Raw genomic sequence first — 22162 nt, 5'->3', positions numbered from 1 at the left:
TCCTGGAAACAGTGAGGGAACGGCCCCCACTGCCTTGGCCCTGGCCCAGAGACCCTCCTTCTGCCAGAGACCCTCAGATCTGTCCCACTCCTGCCCAGGCCCCCATAGACACCCTTGATGCAAACGATGTAGAGCTGGCCACGCCCACCCAGTAGGTCATATGCACTCTAGCCACACCCACCCAGTAGGCCACACCCACCCTGGCCATACTCACCCGTCCCCCTGAGGACAACCGCAATGCTGATGCAGCCCTCAATGAAATTGAGTTTGACACCCCTGATCTAAACAGTTCTACAGTAGAAGCAAAATAGCGTATCTCCTATTCTCTCACCAAGCTAATTATACGTGTCATCGATCTACTGGCCTTTTTTGCCATGCAGTACTTTCTTACAGAACAACTAACAATTCCTTTGGGCACGACACAGGAAAAAGCATTGGGCGTTAATATCAAGAATACGTAATATACAAAAAGAAAACCACCATCTCATTTTTTACTTATGCAAACCCTACAAACAATAAAGGACGAGACACATTTTTCCTAGATGTGCTTCACTGGAATACAGTTATAGATTGTTAACTCAGTTATTTTTCCATTCAGCAAATTACCTGACATAAAGCAATAAATGGAAGAGACAGAAAAACGTTTTAGCTTAAATAGCATCCATCCTCTAAGACCTGTGTACTGTTGCCATTCACTGTGACTACTCTTTGGCCTTTTTGGCAACCATCACAACCTCTTTAAATTGTATTCCTGATTATTATTATATTTGTCTCTTTGCCTTTCCTTAAAGCAGACATGTCAAACTGCCGGCCCGCGGGCCGGATGCGCCACGCCAAAACCACACCCACCCCATTACCGGCAATGGGAAAAAAGTTCTGACACGTCGTGCGACGTCATGAGTTTGACATGCCTGCCTTAAGGCATTCAAGGCAGCATTCTCACATCTTGGGGTAGTGAAATATTGACTAGTTCAAAGTCACGCTGTGATGTCCACGTGAATTGTGTTTGTCAAAGGCAGAATTCAGTTCAGAATCTTGGAGTTGTTGCTTTAAAAGAAAACAAAAATGGCAAATTTCAGCCTATTGCCTATTCTTGCCAGAGGTGAAGGACCAAACGTATTCACTACCACGCCTGATGACTACCAAACTCAGAATTATGCAGTAAGGAACAAAAGACAAAGAATTCCATTATTTTTTTAAAAAAAATGAACACAGAACATTTATCTTAGCCACATGGCTGTACTAGATTTTTTTCCCCAGTCATTCACTCTTAACATCATTGGATGGACATGCTTTTATTTTCAAACTCATCCTTGTTCATTTGGGTTTGTTTGTTTGTTTGCTTCATGTCATTAGCTTTCCTTTGTACCAGAGGAAAAAAAATGTCTCACAATAGTTCTCTGGAGGATAAGCAGAGCCATTAAGATAATGATGAAACAATCAAGAGAGATTCTTAAAGAAAAGGGGATATAACAAATGAGGAACCCCCAGGAAAACAGCTCAAGGTTTTGATCCGAAGACTGAAAATATTTCAATCAGCAGGGAATCTCATGTGCCTGGACTGCAGCACTCTGCAGATAGGCTTGATTCACACATTTCACTGTTTCAACTTAATCATTATGTATGGAATAACGGACAAGTGGCCAGGTTCACGTAAGATAATCCACAAACCTTGCTTACAGATCTCAATGGCTAAAATAGCTAATCCAAAAAACCAGCAAACCACATTCTTACTTAATGCGACATGTTAATTTCATTAAGCAAGAATAACTTGCTACCAAGGCAACGGATGTCACACAGCCTCTACTGAGACCCAGGTATTTATTTACAAGGATAAAATGAAGAGAGGAATATGTGTACGTTAAAGACTGTCAATATTTCATTTTCATTGCCATGAAGATTCAAGGTGTTCTTCAGTAATGGAGATGGCATGGTTTCAGTGCCAATACCCAGAAATCACGACTGGGAATGAACTACTAGTGCACCCATATCCTGCTTGTATCATTGGCCTCTTAACTAGGTTTTTTGGATTGAGAGAGATACGTGCTTCAAAGACTCAATTAAATCAAGACACTTTCTTCAACCCATATCCAATATCATTCTCAACAAAATCTAGCATCTCAGCAACAGCAACTCCATAAGATGTGTTTTCTCATGTATGAACCTATTTTGGGACACAAAGAACCTTATCAAATATACGTTACTTTAATTTTACAACACACGGGCAGACTCAAACCATAGTTTCAATTGGGAAACTGGGAGCATCGTAGACCGAGCTAAATCCAACACCTTTTATCAGTAATCAGCACCCAGATAAGTGGGGATTAACACCAAAGAATCAAGCAGTAAACAATAATATAATCAAAGCAACAAAGAATCAAGATCACGTGAAGTGTTAATACCACTTTACAACGCCTTGGTAAGGCCATACTTGGAATACTGCATCCAGTTTTGGTCACCACGACGTAAAAAAGATGTTGAGACTCTAGAAAGAGTACAGAGAAGAGCAACAAAGATGATCAGGGGATAGGAGGCTAAAACATATACGGAACGGTTGCTGGAATTGGGAATGTCTAGTCTAATAAAGAGAAGGGTGAGGGGTGACACGATAGCAGTGTTCCAATATCTCAGGGGCTGCCACAAAGAAGAGGGAGTCAAGCTATTCTCCAAAGCACCTGAAGGCAGGACAAGAAGCAACAGATGGAAACTGACCAAAGAGAGAAGCAACGTGGAACTAAGGAGAAACTTCCTGACAGTTAGAACAATTAATCAGTGGAACAACCTGCTTCCAGAAGCTGTGAATGCTCCGATACTGGAAGTTTTTAAGAAGAGATTGGACAGCCATTTGACTAAAATGGTACAGGCCAGGTTTCCTGTCTCAGCAGGGGTTGGATTAGATGACCTCCAAGGTCCCTTCCAACTTTACTATTATTATTACCAACTCAGATAAAAAAAATCAAGTATTAATTGGAATACGAGCCTTGATTCCTGATCAAGGAACTACCAAGAACAACATCCCCACCAACACTGATAGCAAAAGCTATTGTTAGAGAGAGAGAGAGAGCAAATCCCACTCCCTTCTAACACTAAAGAGGTTACTTAGTCTGGTAACAAAAGGCCCGCAAGAAAATAATCAAGCTTGGAGAGCATCAAGGACTCCACATTTCCATACTATAGGAAAGCAATACAAATGTATCCTTGGGAACCAATCCCCAAACAGAGCATTATATATAGAAAAGATATATACCATTTGCATTTTAGGCTTCCCCCCCCCCAAGCAATATCTAGCGAATTGCAACTCAAGAATTCCACTGTAATCTGAAAATGAGGAATAGCTTCAAGTGAACCGGTTCACTTTTGTAAATCGGTGAGTTCAATTTCACAGCACCTATTCAAAAGTACCGTATTCATACCCGACACACTCTCCTTATTCATGTGAACACAGGCACATGCAAGAATTCACCTCTCCGCACTCAGAGAAGTTTCTTCCACAAGTTCCTTTAATGTATTTATTTATTTATTTGATTTGATTTGTATACCGCCCTTCTCCCGAAGGACTCAGGGCGGTGAACAGGGACATAAATACCATAAATACCCAAAATAAAGAAATGAAAAACAAATTAAACCCTAGTGCCCAAATGCAGAAAATAAATTACATTAAAACAATAATTAAAACAAAACCCATCAGACCAGGCCGGATTGTTCAAACAAATAGGTTTTTAGGTCACGTCGGAAGGAGCGAAGGTCGGGAGCCATCCGGAGCTCAACCGGTAAACGGTTCCACAGGTCAGGCGCACCCACAGAGAACACCCTCCCCCTGGGGGTCACCAGACGGCATTCTCCGAACGGCGGCACCCTGAGGAGGCCCTCTCTGTGGGAGTGTACTGGGTGGAGGGAAGTTGATGCCGGCCGCAGGTGCTCACTAAGGTACTCCGGACCCATGCCATGTAGGGCTTTGTAGGTCATAACCAGTACACAGATAGATAGTAAGCTCCCCTCAGTCTGTTATCATCTCAGTCATTCAATGCGTTTTTCTTCAAAGGCTTGCCATATTTAAATTTGGATTAGTGGAGAGGGGGGAGAGGAGATGGCCTGATATGACTTATCTGAGTATACTGCAATGCTGAGGAAGTCATATTTGTTAAAGCTGTCAGAAATACTAACTTGTGTAGGAAACACAATCGGTAAGACTAAATAATCCATGCAGCTTTTAAAAAAGAAAGGTGGGGGGGGCATCCTTGAAGTAATGACACTGGTGTTAGTAGGCCTGGGATGTCTCCGTTTTGCCACCTGGGTTAAAAATAGCTCCCTAGAAAAGAATGTGAGGAATGGTAGCTGTGCCAAGTTGTAAGGAACTTCAAAAGCAGCTTAATCGGTCCTCCCTCTAACAGGAATGCACAAGCTGACACTTCGGCACCTTCAAAATGTGGCTATGGAACTTTCTTTTTACTTTTTTTTTTTGTGCAGGGCAGGAGGGCAAAAATGAATAAATACAGGGAAAGCCATGTCAATATTAAGCTTAACTGAATATATATATATATATATATATATATATATATATATATATATATATATATAATTTTTATTACATTTATATCCCGCCCTTCTTATATATATATGTGTGTGTGTGTGTGTGTGTGTGTGTGTGTGTGTGTGTGTGTGTATATATATATATATATGTATATGTATATATATATATATATATATGTATATATATGTATATATATGTATATATATGTATATATATATGTACACACACACACATATAAGATCAATCCACTTTTAGACTTGGCCTTGTCCAGTCCATCATTTCATTCTGAAAAATGTGTATGGCCTACTCTAAAAGCATAGAGAGTGCTTTACACAAAGAGCAGAGAAGAGGTGGCAACATGGCCTTTAGGACACCACCAAATGGCTCCCCCCCACCTTCCCATTTATACACATGTGCACACACAACTAGTGAGCATGTTAAGATTAAATCTATTTTTAAAATTTTTTTTAGATATTTTAATAGGTATGCTTGTTTATTTTGCATCCCTGAGTTTTTACACCGCTGCCTGCTGCCTCCCAAAAATGCTGTTACATTTATCATCCCTCCAGATCTGGTTGTTCAGTAGCCCAGCCCATGCCATGGTTAAGCTACATCCGACAGAAGTGCGCCCTCCCACATGTGTGAATACACTGATAAGGGGAAAGTCAAGCTAAATGCCTTGCAAGTGATTCTGAATAGCTTACTTGTTCTTTACTCCAGATGCTTCAGTGTAACCATGGCTCCACACGGCTGGGGCTCCAGAGGCGTCTCCAGCAGAAGGCTGGTCAATCTTGAAACAACGAATATTACTGCAAAGAGAAACAAGAATGCTCAAGTATCGTGCTTCAAAAGAAAAGGAAGCAGTTCCATATCTTTTGTTAATCTTGTGTTGTGTTTGTATGTGAAATGCAAGAATGTATTTAAGATAGTGGTGATGAGTCCCTGAATACGCAAGAAAAACGACCATTTAATAGTTACAGTACTATATTCTTTACTCTGCTTTTCTAAAAAAAAAAGTGTTGTCAAATATGACATTAAAAAAGGAAATTAGAAATGTTAATAATAAGGTAAGTTAATTAGTTGCCTGAATAGGGTATTACAAAAAATAAACAGCTATGCACAGATGAAAATGGTTTTTCCTCCCACACATTCTGGCATAATTGCGTTTTTTAATTCCTGCATTTCACCATTTTTGGGATTTATTTTTCAGTAAAAGTATTTAATTGGTATTCATCCAAAGTCATCTCTCTCTCTTTCTGTGTGTGTGTGTCTTTATGTTTGTGTGTGTATAATCATAAATTCACACCCATATACTCTGCTTACATTGGCCCCACTTACACAACTTTCTCTTTGCCCATGAGCAACTTTCCATTTTATCCTGCAATCCAGAACTCTGGTGACAAACTCCACCCACATACTTTTTCTGAATTTTAGCTGCCACCCCACAAAAAAGCTCCTGGAACTGCTTAAATGCTAGCGTTTAACACAGAGTGCACTAGGCTGAATGAATCAATGCTTATTTTTAAAAACTGTATTTATTTTTTTTAAAAAGGAGATTAAAACAAAATATGTGATTTAACCTGCTTTATATAATAAATACATGAGTATTGCAGATTTGGATGCCGCTGCTGCTGGTCCTGAGATATGGTTCAATACAAACAGTTTCATAAATAATTCTTGGTTCAGGACTCACAGGAACAGCTTTCCAAAGAAGGCAAATAACTCAGCTACGCAGCAACGTGAGCAAGGGACATGGCAAAAGTTAATGAAGCATTCACCGCAAACATCCAGGGCAAGGGCAAGGGAAGACGTTACGGTTTGTGTCTATATCTAAAGACAGTTTGTCTTAATATAACTTAGCCCGATTCGGCTGAAATTCTGACACTTTAAAGAAACCGAGAGCCTTTTTTTCTATGTTCTATAATGCATCCCTGTCACCCCTCCAGGGTGGCCACTGGCAACGGAAAGAAAGTAAGCGGGGTCACCATCAACTTGCCTAAGAAGTCAATTCCATCAGCATGGAATAGTGAGAAGAAGGGGAGATTAAAGACAAAGGGTTTCCTTATGCACATTGCCCTTCATCGCTCCATTCTTTCCTATGTATCATGTCATTTTAGCTCAAGCACAGCTAACCTTTTTAAGACAGGAAGTCGTACTTTGTTCTTATGCCCTACCCCCTAGGTATAGAGGGCATGTCAGATGACATCAGTGTGCCAAACATTTCTGATCCAACTTTTTTCAATTGGGTCAACTACAAAACATCCCAATGTGAGGAAGATGTGGGGTATTTAAGGCACTTGCTTTGCCCCCCTGAAAAATCCCCTAGATCAGGGGTAGGCAACCTCGTCTCTTTTATGACTCATGGACTTCAACTCCCAGAATTCCTGAGCCAGCATAGCTGGCTCAGGAATTCTGGGAGTTGAAGTCCATGAGTCATAAAAGAGACGAGGTTGCCTACCCCTGCCCTATGCTTCTTTCAAGGCTCTGAAAATTCTGCCCTTCATTCACTCCACAAGTGCTACTGCAAACTGCTGGCCATGTTAGATGGTAAATGTGAAGGTTTGCAGTACTTAGGGGGGGGGGGGGAATGATAAGCTGCTGCTGCTTCTCAGGGTCACATCATCACCTTTTGCGACCTCCTGATAAGCAAAGTCACCGAGGAAGCCAACGTAACTTAACCACCGTGTTAATAACTTTTAACAACTGCCGTGATTCGGATAACAATTGTGGCACCGAAAGGTCACAAAATAGGGTGAAATTCACCTTAACGCCGCCTCATTTAGCAACAGAAATTGTGTGGTCGTCAGTCAAGGCCTAACTTTACCTCAAGTTAAAAAGGTTGATCATTCATTCCCGCTCTAGATTAAGAGTTTCTCTCAGTCCTGTCCACTTCTCATAAAAACAGGCAACTCTTGTGACGAGAGACCTTACAAATTTTCTCCTCTCCTCTCTTCTCCTCCAGTTTTGGGTAGTAAGCTACCTAGTTAACTTAGGGATATTGCATATCTTTGAGTCTTTGGATTTTATTTATTTTTTCTTCTTCTCATAGTGATGTGGCGGGGAAAGGACTAACAAAATAAATGGAAAAAGATACCACTCAGGATGGGTTTTTGCCTTCCCTCCCCTGGCGATTCTAACACTAGGAGTAAGAAGGGGTTTGAGCCTGTCTAGCTAGAGCAGGGGTATCAAACTCAATTTCACTGAGGGCCGCATCAGCATTGCGGTTGCCCTCCGGGGGCTGGGTGGGTGTGGCCTACTGGGTGGGTGTGGCCTACTGGGTGGGCGTGGCTACAGTGTGTATGGCCTACTGGGTGGGCATGGCCAGCTCTACATCGTTCGCATCAAGGGTGCCTATGGGGGCCTGGGCAGGAGTGGGACAGATCTGAGGGTCTCTGGCAGAAGGAGGGTCCCTGGGCCAGGGCCAAGGCAGTGGGGGCCATTCCCTCACTGTTTCCAGGATGGCTTCGCGGGCCACATGAAACCACTTCGCGGGCCGGATCTGGCCCCCGGGGCCTTGTGTTTGACATGTCTGAGCTAGAGTCTTTTTAACTTGGTCATGCAGAACTTAGGAAAAGCCACTGCATGTCAAGATAAGACTCTTTAGGCATGACGTGAATGGCACAATCCTATGCAAAAATGGCGTGGGCCCTGAACTGGAAGCAAGGGATAATTAATTGTTGGCTGGCAGCCCAGTATGCCAAGGGTTGGGCTTTAACAAGTTTGTCAAAAGGAGTGGAGTTTACAGAAGAAGTGTCTGAAGATGCTTAGTAAACTGAGTAGGAAGATTCTGTTCTAGGCAACAATATTGCGATAACTGTAATTCATACAGGATATGTTTATACAAGTTCACAAAAAGACTAAAAGTAATGTAGGGATTTAGAGAGAATGAGGAAAGTGATCTCGGACAAGACTCTTTGAAAAATGATGGATATACACTCGCTGGCATTCTCATCCTTTGGAACCAGGGATTTACAATGGCCACTGAAGACTGATTTTTTGGAGCAGTCAGAGAAAGACGGGGAAGCAGAAATCTTCACAGCAATATGATAGTGCCACGAGGAAGCCATTGTGCAATTCAAGAATGCAGTCAAAAACCACACAATTATTTCCTTGTACAGATCTAGTGGAAATAAAGTTCACCAAAAGAGAACTTTGACCGTGACAAACCTCCAAGTCATGAGTCAGCAAATTCAGATCACATTATTTGAAAGTTATGAGAGAAAGTCCTTTTGCTCAAAATAGCAGATCTTTCAATATTTCATAAAAGAGGCTTATCGCCATATAAGTATGATGTGTAAAAAAAAAAAAGAATGTGTGCTGTGTAAATAAGAACCTTCAGCTCACACAAGCAACATGACATTTTCTTGATAGGACTGGTAGGTTTAGCTGAAAAATGTATGCTGCAATAGAGCTACTGGAATCATAGGGCAGAAGGAAATATAAGTAAGGCTCATAAATATGTAAATATATCATCACTTTGTAAGGGACAAAGCCATTTTGTTTCCTTTAGTTCAGGGATAGGCAACCTTGGCTCTTTTATGACTCGTGGACTTCAACTCCCAGAATTCCTGAGCCAGCATGGCTCAGCTTGGAAACCTCTCCCTTTCCCCTCAGCATGGCTGGCTCAGGAATTCTGGGAGTTGAAGTCCACGAGTCAGAAAAGAGCCAAGGTTGCCCAGCCCTGCTTTAGTTCTTCAGGATACAGGGATGGGCAGCAGCTACTTTTATTATAAGCCAAGAAACACAATTGAGGACTTGAGCATTCGGCATAGCAAAACAGGAGTAAGGAGACATGATCAAACCTTGGTTCAAACCTCCAACAAGGAAATTCACTGGATGACCTTGAGAGCTAGTCACTCTCTCATCTTACCTGGCAAAAAGACAGACATGAACAGAACCAAAAATGATCCGGAGGTGGAAAAAGTTTTTTTTAAAAATAAAAAATACGGGTTTTTGCTCCTGTTTCTTGATTCTTTGCGTGGAAGGTGAGTGGAGGATTGGGGATGGGGGGTGGGAATGCTACCCATCTTCAGAATGGAAGTCTGAAGGTCAGGAGCAAAAAGAAACCATTTTTGTGGTTTAAGGAGATCTCGGACGAGAACAAACAGGAACCACTAAAATGTAAGAACTGGGCGCTGGGCTCTTATTTACCAAACCAGTTATTTACTGAGTTCCAAAAGAAAAAACAAGCATATAATCATTTTTTTAAAAAAAAAAATATGGGCGGCTAATGTTTACATAATAAGTGTTTCTCCCTAAGTGCATCGTGTACCCTTTCTCCTATTGTGTGATAACGTGGAGGGCGCCTTACTTCAGCAGCTCCAAGGTTTTGTGATCCAGAACTAGTCTGGGGTTTCCAGTCAGGTCTAGTTCCTGCAGCTTCGGAGGCAAGGTTTCAGGCAACGTGACTTCAGTCAACTCGTTACAGCTCAGATCCACACACTGAAGAACGAGGGGAGAGAGAACATAAACAAACCGTGGGTCTTCGGAACACAGATGCCTAATTGTTACATAGACTATCCTTAAGAAATCAGACTGCCAACTGTCCACAAGTAACATGCACGGTAATAAAACAAGGTCTGGACTGTACCATTTCAGACCAGTGGGGGGAGGAGGGCACAGATAATGGAAAGCTCCACCCCTTGGGAACTTCACTACTGAGGAAATTATTACATAAATCAAGAATGGAGAGTTAAAGTGCGATAGAATTTAATATCTTATTGTTGTTTGCATATTTTAGATTATGTTTGTTTGTATTTTTATACCCTGTATTTAGCTCTAGGAAGTCGGGGAGGGGGGAGGGGAGGGGAGGGGAGAGTTGGGGAGGTTTGGGGAGAGGAGAGGGGGAGGGGAGGGGTTTTGTATTCAAAAATGTACTGTAAAACTTTTCAATAAAAAAAAAGAATGGAGAATAAGCTTTATGCCTTAATATCTCATTTCCTGTGGGTATGTATTGTCATGTAGCAGAGGGAGCAGCCCCATAAATATGCAGCTGCAGTCTGAAGTGGCAGCGCTTAGAGGCCTTTCCTGCCTTTTGAGAGGATTAAGCCAACCTTCTCCTCTATCACCCTTAATCAAGAAAATTCTACAATGGCCTCAACGCAACACAAGATTATTTAATTTATAAACGTTCCTTTGAAGTAACCCTCCTTTAATCTAACATGCCATCATAAAATAATAAAAAATAAAGCAGGGAGCAACTGATATTCTAACTAATGTACGTGATTAGTTAACAGCCGTATTTTTCCCCTTTCTTCTCTGTCTCCTTTCTGGAAATCCGGAAAGGTTGCACACTATTTAATGACTCTTGAGTGAGCCTAATTTAATTCTGTAACTTTTCTAAACTTTATGCTTCATTAAATAACCTCCATGTTTGTGGCAGAATGAATAGTGATTTGTCTACTGTCTGCGTTAAGAGGGTAATTATTATCCTTAAGCTAATGGAGCACATCAGTGTTAAGTGAGTTTTAATTAAAAGTAATTTTATAAATACATAGATTAAAAGCCAATTGCTGAAAGGGGATTGTCATAATTCTGACAGAGCCATTATTATTCACCACCAGCCTTTAATACAGAGCCATGTTATGCATTCAAAGGTGCATTTAAAATCAATTTCAAAATGTAGCCTGCACTGAAAACCAAACAAAATTTTAAGATGTCACAAAAGATCAGATATTGAATGCCAATGAACTGGAATACTGCCAAAGATATTAAAATATACAGTTGGTCTAGAATTGGTCCAATGATAGGTGGAAAGGAAAGAAGACAGGGGCAAATCACAGTAATTATTAACAGTTTTAAAATTACTTGTTTTACACAGCAGAGAATTTCACTGAATTTTAATTTTATGCACTATGTTCAAGGTAACGGGGTATTGTTTTTCAGAAAAATCTGGAAAAGCAGAGCATTTGGAATGCAAGTTGGAAAGACAATGAATACCACTGTCAACTAGCAAAGCTCCCCCCCCCCCAAAAAAAAAAATCTTGGGAAGGCACAGAATGTGATATACAGAAGCCTTCCACCCCCCAACCACAGAGATGTATGACTTGGTTATAGTAATGGATAAAACAAGTAGTGCAATCTCATATGCCCAACTTAGAGCAAAAGGTTGCCTTGACATCTTGAGGGAGATAGAATAATTGTATTGCTACCTAAAGTGTTGATGTAAGAAGATAACTCACTTTACACTTTCACTGTTTCTTTGTTGTCTCACTCTCCTTCTCTCTCTCTCTCTCTCTCTCTCACACACACACACACACACACTGCTCCAGATACAATTACCAATATCTCAAATATCTATTACTGCTCTGAACTCTTCCAGGAACCATCTTTCTCTTTGAACGGAGAACACAGGATTTTCTATAGCACACGGACAAAATGTAACTTCGTTTAAATACACACGAGAAATCCAGGAGAAATCCTACCACAATTGGAGGTATGTAAAAAATAAATAAATAAAAATGCTCCGCCTTCACTATGGATTACTTCTAAGCAACTAAAAGGAGCTTTAGGCGTAAATTCTTACGAAACCCCTACCTTGATCTCGCCAAGTTGCATGACTTCTGGAAAGACTTCGATGCAATTGGAGTGCGCAATCACAGTATGCATGCGGCGGCAATTCATGATAGTTGTTGGAATGGATTTCAGCTTATTGCCACTAACGTCAATTTCTTCCAACTCTTCAAGTTTGGCCATTTTACTGCGCAAAAGGGCAAGAGGAAGGTTTTGAGGCATAATAACCAAAGCATTCTCTTAGAATAATGACTTTAAAGGCCAAGTACAGGTAGTTCTCAACTTACAACCGTTCATTTAATGATCATTCAAAGTTAAATGGCACTGGAAAAAGTGACTTTAGGCCTCTTTTTCACACTTACGACCGTTGCAGCACCCTGTGGTCACGTGATCAAAACTCACGACACTTGGCAACTGACTCCTATTTATGATGGTTGCTGTTTCCCAGGGCGATTGTGATCGTCAATGTGGCCTTCTGATAAGCAAAATCCATGGGGAAGCCAGGTTCACTTAACAACCGTGTTCCTAACTTAACAAGTGCAGTGATTCACTTAACAACTGTGGCAAGAAAAATCATACAATAGGGGAAAACTCACTGAACAATTGTTTCACTTAGAAACATAAATTTTAGGCTCAATTGTGGTCACAATTTGAGGACTACCTGTATCCTGGAGCCTTTCCACACTTACATGACAATTGTTATGTACATTGCAGAAAACAAAAAAATTCTTGATCGTAATAGCCCTGCAGATCAGGAGGGCCTCATTTGCTGATCTCTATTTCTTTCATAAATGTCTCTTTGGAAAAATTACACTCATTCATACCAAAATGAGAGTAATAATGATCTTAAGGTTCATGATTTCTAGCCAGAGGTTCTAGCATTCATAAAACTGAAAGGAAGTTGGAAAGTTAGTCAGAACTGGTTTCAGTAAAGGAATGTAACCAGGATACCAGCAGAGTAGGGTGTTCTCGTAAATGTTTCCAATCTGTTCGCTTCAATATTACTTTCTCCTGATTCCGTTCACCTTCTGTTTCCCTGCAAATTCTGCACACCAGTTCTAATATGGCCCTTTTGAACAACAGAGAGCAAACCTATTCTACTGCCTATAGATGATATTTTAAAATGTTACTATTTGCAAAACTAAAAAAGAAAAAAAAGGCCACTTATATGAATATTTATAATTAAACAATTCAATTAATTTAATGTGTACGTTCATATCATGCTACCTTTGCTATAGGATCTGTTTACGTTTCGGGTTTTTATGTTTTAAGAAGTGGAAGTAGAAAAACATGGAAGAGCAAACATATATAACTACATAAGCAGATCATATATCTAAATAGTCTTCCATATCAGACTCCTGAAAATACAATGTCAACTTCTGAAACAAGTCTGGCTGAAGCCACCTTTGTCGTTCTAAGTTGCCACATAAGTTGCGCCGGGGGGGGGGGGGGGAAGAAAGAAAACTAAAGTATGCTAGACTAAACACGAAGCGGTCCCGTGGGAATCAAGGTCAGTCCCACAGGTGCTGGAAGGAGGAGCAAAGACGAGTTGCAGAGCCTGCCAATTGCTTTTATTCTGTAGCATGATTTATAGCATAATAGAGGGGAGGGAAATGTTATATTTAGTTACAATGAATCTCCAGGGAAAAATTTTGAGTTGGTTTCACTTTTGACCATGCCGATATTATGTATCCCATAAACATGTGCTTTGAAGAAACTTCAAGCCTCGGAGTTCTGCGTTATTTGATTTCATTAGTCAGAACCTAGACACACAACTTATATTTTCAAAAATCTAAGCAGATAAATTCTTCACTATAACAGATGGAGCATGAGGGTTCTCCCATCCCTGTGATATGAAGCTTTTTTACAATTATAACCTTGGTCCTCTGGTTAGTTTCCTTATCATTAAGTCTTCTAAACTAATTGGATTCCAAAGCCATTCAATTTTTAAGATATGCCAGATAGGCTGATTCTAAGGTAGCCCGTGAGACAAAGTTTCCAATAGACAAAACCTGACATTCGTTGACCCTAAACAGAAGACATGCCTTGTGATTTAAATTTAAATCTGGAAGATTGCATTTCCTTCTCTAATTGGGGCTTCCTGAGTGAAAGATGAGAGGCAAATTTCTCCACATTAACCCCCAAACCTATGTTAAATTTCCAAAGACAAGTTTTACACACACACACACACTTCCAGTGACAAAATCTTTTTTAAATACATACTGATTTTACACTACAAAGTTACCGTAAACTGAGTGCAGCCTCTCTATCCAAACTACCACTATTTATGATAATTAATACACAAATGTTGGAATTCAGTCTGATCCTCTTGAAATACACCACATCCATTGGTGTTTTTTTTAGCATATTATCCAAAGATGGACTGAAGAAAAAGCATAATGAGACTCTGGTACACTGCTCAGTTGGTAGCAAGACCAACTGCACTGGATCCGTACCATATTTACTTAAAAAGAAGATACCATTTAGTGAAATATGAAATACGTAACATCCTTTAAATAACCATATATGTAGCCCGAAATATATTTGATCCAAGAAGAGAATCAGCTACTACCACACTTTCTTACCTTGCGGGAAAGCTTTGCAAGCGATTGTAGGCCATATGTAGTATCTTCAGGTGAGGATGACCGGTTAACAAGGGGACACTTTTATCTGTGAGGTGATTGTTGGTCAAATAAAGTTCTTGTAAAATACTATGGGTCTCCTCTGAAAGGGTGGCTGGAGGTAACATTTCCAGTTTGTTGGCAGAAGCATTCAAGTACCTTAAGCTGCAAAAGCAATTATTAGAGATAACTTTAGGTACACATTTTCAAAGGCCTTTTTAATGGTTCAGAAGCACGGTTCCTGGAACTTTGTTTAAAATTGCTCAACCTTTTTGCTACCTTCATCAGAGGTAGCCTTACTATCAAAACAGAGTATAAACTGACGGAAACATGAGACAAGGGCCTCCTCTGTAGATCCAACTGATCCTGGGGATGTAAGAATTGTGCTTTGCTTTAACAGGCCAGCCAAAGCAACTCTATTCTGCTTGTTTTACCACTATTTTAATAGCGTTTTCTGGTTAAGTATTTTCATTTTCTTTTAAGTGACCAATTGATACACATTGTCATGAATTATTCATCTGTTTGAGTAGACTGATAAACAAAAACAGGGGCAGAGAATAGAATTCTTGATTGGCCAAATGTGATTAGACACACAAGGAATTTGTCTCTGGTACGTAAACTCGCAGCATACATGCAAGCAACAAGTGATAAATCATGACCATAATCATAAAATACAATCATCGTAAATCATAAGATACAACACTCAGTGGTAGTCATAGGATTCTAAATAATCAATCAATATCATTCATAGGTAAAAGGTAAAGGTAAAGGTTCCCCCGCACATGCGTGCTAGTCGTTTCCGACTCTAGGGGCCGGTGCTCATCTCCGTTTCAAAGCCGAAGAGCCAGCGCTTGTCCGAGGACATCTCCGTGGTCATGTGGCCGGCATGACTAGACGCCAAAGGCGCACGGAGCGCTGTTACCTTCCCACCGTAGTGGTCCCTATTTTTCTACTTGCATTTTTACGTGCTTTCGAACTGCTAGGTTGGCAGAAGCTGGGACGAGTAACAGGCGCTCACTCTGCTACGCGGCACTTGGGATTCAACCCGCCAAACTGCCGACCTTCCGATCGACAAGCTCAGCGTCCTAACCCACTGAGCCACCGCGTCCCTTATCATTCATAACAGGACACTAAATAAAAGCAATCAACATAAATCATAAGATACAAAGAACAAAGTTGTAAGAAGCTAAGGAAATAGGAATTATATGGTTTTAATAGACAGAAACAACGTTACTGAGAAAAAAATGTGTAAAGAGCCAGTTCTGCTCAGTTCCTAAGAACCTGAGTGGTGCTTTGCTTTGTTTAACTTCCAAAATTCTCAGCTGGCCTAGCGCAATCAGCTGTTTAAGCAAAAACAAATTCTCCCAAAAGTTTTAAAAGCAGGAAATAATAACATTGCCCAAGATAGTGAATTGAATATTATTTTTATATTAGCTTCTACACATACATGGAAGGTTATCTGAAAATGTTTATGTTTAATCTTTAAAAGAGTGATGTATTTTTGAAAGTAGACATTTTATTTATTTTAAATCAGGAAGCACTTGGCTCTATACAGAAAAATATCTTCACCAGTCGACACCTTGCTAGACAAAATAAATGGCATAGCTTTTGTAACCCATGGATTATTTGGAGGGAACTGAGGAGGGGATTGGGATCCAATTTAAAATGGAAAGGTAGTGAGGAGATAGAGCAGCATCCAACTCATTTCCTTAATCCAGGGGTGTCAAACTCAATTTCATTGAGGGCCGCATCAGCATTGTGGTTGCCCTCAGGGGGCCAGTTGGGTTTGGCCAGGGTGGGCATGGCCTACTGGGTGGGCGTGGCTAGAGTGCGTATGGCCTACTGGGTGGGCGTGGCCAGCTCTACAGCGTTGGCATCAAGGGTGCCTATGGGGGCCTGGTCAGGAGTGGGACAGATCTGAGGGTCTCTGGCAGAAGGAGGGTCTCTGGGCCAGGGCCAAGGCAGTGGGGGCCGTTCCCTCACTGTTTCCAGGATGGCTTCGTGGGCCACATGAAACCACTTCGCGGGCCGGATAAGGCCCCCGGGCCTTGTGTTTGACATGTCTGCCTTAATCCCTTATCTCCTGCCCATACAGTTAGCCTCACTGGGAAAATTATTTGTTGTAATAAATTTATATGGATGCCAAATCATATATTATGATCTTGGTCAGCTAACAAAGAATAGAACAACAACTAGGCTCACAAGATAAAAAGAACACAAAATAAAATGTAACGTAACTGAACCCAGCCCACAATCAATTCCATTTCAACTCCTCACAATGGAATCGCCCTGCTGTCTGGGGAACAGCCAGGTCTTATGGAAGGCCTACAAAGTTGGTGCCATCCAAATTTTAGGTATTCCAATATTTCAAATGCAAGCGTGACCCACCTAAATATACTATCGGAATAAAAGTGGCTTGGGAAACAATAGGTAATATGAATCAGGAACAAAGCAAAGGAAGAAAAAACAATGAAGCATTTGCTGCTCTGCACCTCTTTTCCACCAACGATGGTGTCAGAGGCTATACTATATTCCCAGTCAATCAATGCAATTGGCATAAGCTGCAGTGTATTAGATATACTATCTTAATTTATAATATAGCGTGATATGAATGACTAAGAATGGATTGCTATGAAGCATGGACTCATCAGCTTACATTTTCCCGTTAAGTGTTTGGATGATTTCATTGCCAGCTTTTTAAAATCACATGCTGCTGTATCATCCAGATGTTGAATTTTAGTTGACACTAATTTTGCTAATTTTAGATAAGTCAGCTTCACTATAGTTTAAAATTAGCTTGTCTTAAACCAAACAAGTTCAGTTAAATGCCTTGTCCTGGCGTAGTTGCTGAAGAAGCTCCACTACTGATTCCCATCATTCTCTTGAAAGAATGGAGAATGTAATAATAATAATAATATAATGCTAGAATAGCAGAGGTTATATTATAGAGCCATGAAGGTCCTATCAGCTTAAATCTCTTGCATTTTGGAAAGCTCAGTAGGAAATATTTAATGAGAACAATAACAATTGCATTTTAAAATCAGAAATGTTGTAGTGTTCTAAATACAAGACTATTTACATTGATAACATGCTATTGTTTTAGATTAAATTAAGAGAAGAACATTTTAGGAATACTAGCTTTTACTAAGTTAACTAATACTATTTTAATGTACTGTATAGATTGGTATTACTTCTTTAAACTTAGAGATAGGCATTGTTAATATCTCTGTAATAAAAGGAAGTTGGAGGTCATCTTTGTTATATTTGGTAGATGTATTTTCTTTGGGACTTTTAATGTGCTTTGTCATTCTTTTTCTTTTCATGTTCTTTGTATTTTAATGTAGATGTTGAAATTTAATGAAGATATTATTTAAAAAAAACACCTTTAAGGGATGGTAAATTTTGCTATTTCACTCTCCATAAAAACATTTGGGAGATTAAGAGTGCATTGCCTGTTGTTATTTACTTCAGTTTGTTTTTTTAATTAAAATGGGAAACAAAATAAACTTCAATTAACAGTAGAAGTTATACAACTTGGAAATTACATCTATACTGTTCTATTCCCTTGGTGGATTTTTGGATTACCTATCAGCTTTTAGCAGCAGATTAGATGGCAGCTCCACAAGTTGGTTGTGTTGCACATCCAGGACTTCCACGTGAGTTCGTTCAATCCTCTCTGGTAGCCTTTCCAACTGATTGTGTCCAGCAAGTAATTTTCGCAAGCTGATATTGCAAAATAACCTTAAAACATACAAATAGCAGTAAAACTTACAGCTCTAATTAAAGGAAGTTTATTTGAGAGAAGCTGAGAAAAACCTCTACAACATTCTGCATGGAAGAAAGGGAGTAGACCAGAGGTAGGCAACCTTGGCTCTTTTATGACTCGTGGACTTCAACTCAGGAATTCTGAGAATTGAAGTCCACGAGTCATAAAAGAGCCAAGGTTGCCTACCCATGGTTTAGAAGTAGCCAAACCAGTCACTGTGTGAGAATGAATCTATTAACTAAAATAAATGGGAGGAACCAATGTACTTTTCCGTATCGGTAGTCCTTGACTTATGACTGTGATGGAACCTTACCATGATAGTCGTAAAGCAGGGCCACCCACGTGACTGGCTCAATTTTAAAACCTTTTTTGTGGCTACTGCAGTCTTTAAGTGAATCCCATGGTCATTTAAGGGGCACTTTTGCTAATGTGGTCACGTTACTGCGGGATGCTATAAACAGCTGTAAATGTGGGCCAATTGCTGAGCACCCAATGTGTGGGCAATGTGATCGGAGGAGGACAAAGTAACCATGAAAACTTTGGAACCAGACTGTAAGAATCTTCTGAGGGGTCCATCATAACATCAGGAAATGACTAAACGACTAGTCGTAAGTTGAAGGCTACCTGTGCAGTAGAGAAATTTCTCAAATGCAAATATTCCCTGGATATTTTCTGGTTGTTTTAAAAGTAGGACTCACCTAGACGGAAGTTCACGTATGTGATTGTGGCCCAGATCCAGTACTTCTAACTTTCGGCTATCACAAACCCATTCTGGAAGGCTCTCCAAGTGATTTCTACACAAAAGAAAGACAAATGGAAAAAAATATATGATGACAATAATGCTAAGGGATGTTTACTTATTATTGGCACATGTGGTTTAAAATGTACAGATATATTAGATGTCCTGTCAGCTGCAGCACACAGCTTTTAGGCAGCTGGGGTTGACTGCAGCTACATGTGGAATGCTTACAGAATGGCAAACACAGATTACCACGAACCATACGGAACACCTTTAAAATTTTGGATTAACCAACCTAACCACATAATATTTTGTGTTAATCCACAAAAATCATCCCTAGTGCCAATTTATACGAAGAAGGCATCTTTAGCGAAGATATATATAAAATGGAACATTTCAAAGCCACCCTAAAGGATAAAACATTGTGTGCAGTGTGCACGCATGCACATTTTCTCATGCAGCAGCTATTAAAAAAAATCTATTATTCCCACTTGGTCTCTCTGGAAACAAATTGTGGCATACAATTCACTGACGTTTAGGAAGTAGTAGCAAGTAGTACACACACACACACACACACACACACACACACAGAGAGAGAGAGAGAGAGAGAGAGAGAGAGAGAGAGAGAGAGAGAGAGAGAGAGAGAGAGAGAGAGAGAGAGAGAGAGAGAGAGGAGAGAGAGATATGAATGATCCTGGGACATTTCTAAACCTTGATGTCACATGACATTGTTTAGCAACAGCAATTCTGGCAGTCCTGGTTGCCATCATTAAACAAATTGTCCAACTGTTAGCTGAGGATCCACCCCAGCTTTGGTCCCTCCCAACACTGAGCCATTGTAAGGTATAGGAATTCCTCCTCTTTAACTATCTTCACCTGCCTACCTTCCCTCTTCAATGTCCTTTTAACCACCTACTCCACTGCCTTTGATAGCCTTGCCACCTGTGCCTGCTGCTCTTGCCAGCCTCGTTGCTCCAAGATGACCTTCACTGTCTTTTTCCTGCCACTGCTGAGGTCCACTTGGCCTTTTGTGAGGTAGCTACTGCCATGGCTGTTTGCTGAGGCTGCACCACTCCTTGTCCAAATATGGTATGGTCTTCAACTCATGAAGATAGGAACAGGAAAGAAGGCCATCGTGATGGCATGAAAGAAGGACTCTCGTAACCGGGATCCTTTTTCATGAAAGAAGGCCATGGCTGGGATGTTGGAGATGCCCCCCTGGCATCAGAGTGAAGGAGGGCAGTTCAAAGAAGGCCTCATCCAGTGCAGTAGTGGTTTGCAGTGTAGCAGATGTGGTGGCAGGCATGGCTAAGCAGTGGGTGCAGCTGGCAGGAGTCAGAGGACCAAAAGGTGGTCACAAATGCAGGTATCCCCAAATTTTGTTCATGTGAATGCAGGAGGCAGGAACTTTTGAGGACGGGTCATAAGTCCCTTTGTTCAATGCCATCGTAATTTCAAACAGTCGCTGAACAAATGGACGCTAAGAAAGGACAATCTTAGTCAACATCATCAGACATGGGAGATGGGGAACCGAGATTCTTCTTTCACCCAATAAGCTCCTACATCAACGATTAGTAGGGCAGTAATATCCCTGTACTAAAGCAATAAAAGCTCAGAATTAAATACAATACAATTTAGAAAAATTGGCAATTTCATATGAAATTAAACAAATTGCAAAACTGGGCAATATCCTGTGTCTTTAAACATTTACTTTGCTTGTTTGTTTTGATGCCTATGGCCTGAAAAGATTGCTGTGCCCTGTACTATTTTAGCAGGGAGCTAAAACCTTCATATCTGGCAATGGGTCCTTCAACTTCTCCCCACCGAGATACCCAAAACCTCAGCTGAAAGAAAGCTTGCTAGACTAAGTGGAGAAGATTATCCACTGTCCTATCTACTTTCCTTCTTAACCTTGGGGCTTTAACTCTGAGGGCCACATTATTAATGTATTTTCTACTCTGAACAGTAAGAAGAAAATCTAATTACTTATGAGGTATCATGGATATTGTCAGTGCTTTTTTTGTAAAAGAAAAAGGTGCCGGAACTCACACATGTCATACAACCCGCTTTGCCTACCCTACAAGGTTCCATCCAAAAAAAGGTGCCGGAACTCCGTTCTGAGCGTTCTATGACAAAAAAAGCCCTGGATATTGTGTTCAAAGTTGTGGCATTTACCTTAGCAGCTCAACAAATCAAAGTAAGCGTAATGCAGAAAAGGGGATTCAATGTGTTGAGGTTGTGTTAAAAATCACTCCTCAAGCTTATACAGAAACATTTGTGATGATCACTGCTTCAAAGTAAAGAAATATGACAGATCAAATAAGCTACACACAATATTCCAGGGCCACCAGAAACATTCATTCAATCTCATGCAGTCAACAAGATCACTTTATTAGTCTTCAAGTCTCCAGTTTCTTCTCATGTTTTCCACTAATACTACATTCAAAACCAGTCAACGTTGTAAAGATTTGCTTACCTAGAAACATCCAAATAAGTTAGATAATTTGGAACTGGATACACATCGAGGTGAACAAGTTCTAGAAGAGAAAGACAAATACTGCATTGCAATGATAAATTTAATTTCAAGCTACTAAAAGTAAAACACCTCATGTTGCCCAGGTTTATTGAAACAATATATAAATCATAGCATGGAGGACAAAATGCAGGTAGTCCTCAATGTACAACAGTTCATTTAGTTCAAAGTTACAACAGCACTGAAAAAAGTAAGTAATGACCGTTTTTCACACTTATGTCCATTGCAGCATCCCTATCGTCACATGATCAAAATTCAGACACTTGGCAACTGACTCACACTTATGATAGTGGCAGTGTCCCGGGGTCATGTGATCAATTTTGCGACCTTCTGACAAGCAAAGTCAATGGGAAAGCCAGATTCACTTAACAACTGTGTTACTAATTCATCAACTGCGGTGATTCACTGAACAACTTTGACAAGAAAGGTCACAAAATGGGGCAAAATTCACTTAACAAAT

General features: G+C 40.4%; 1 protein-coding gene across 1 annotated transcript in view; it reads right to left on the bottom strand.

Annotated features, from left to right (window-relative positions):
• Positions 1 to 22162, bottom strand: part of PHLPP1 (PH domain and leucine rich repeat protein phosphatase 1) — a 163602-nt gene that overhangs the window by 10763 nt on the left and 130677 nt on the right. The window contains exons 8-14 of the mRNA XM_081325932.1: positions 21646 to 21706; positions 19129 to 19224; positions 18250 to 18405; positions 14629 to 14829; positions 12068 to 12230; positions 9843 to 9973; positions 5236 to 5340 (exon numbers count right to left, since the gene is read on the bottom strand). Coding sequence (XP_081182058.1) covers positions 5236 to 5340; positions 9843 to 9973; positions 12068 to 12230; positions 14629 to 14829; positions 18250 to 18405; positions 19129 to 19224; positions 21646 to 21706 — 913 coding nt within the window. The remainder of the gene's footprint in view (positions 1 to 5235; positions 5341 to 9842; positions 9974 to 12067; positions 12231 to 14628; positions 14830 to 18249; positions 18406 to 19128; positions 19225 to 21645; positions 21707 to 22162) is intronic.

This window comes from Vipera berus (assembly GCF_964194415.1).
Source record: "Vipera berus genome assembly, chromosome: 3".
Taxonomy (NCBI): Eukaryota; Metazoa; Chordata; class Lepidosauria; order Squamata; family Viperidae; genus Vipera; species Vipera berus.
Note: the sequence above shows the minus strand (reverse complement) of the source record. Positions and strands in the feature narration are given on the sequence as shown.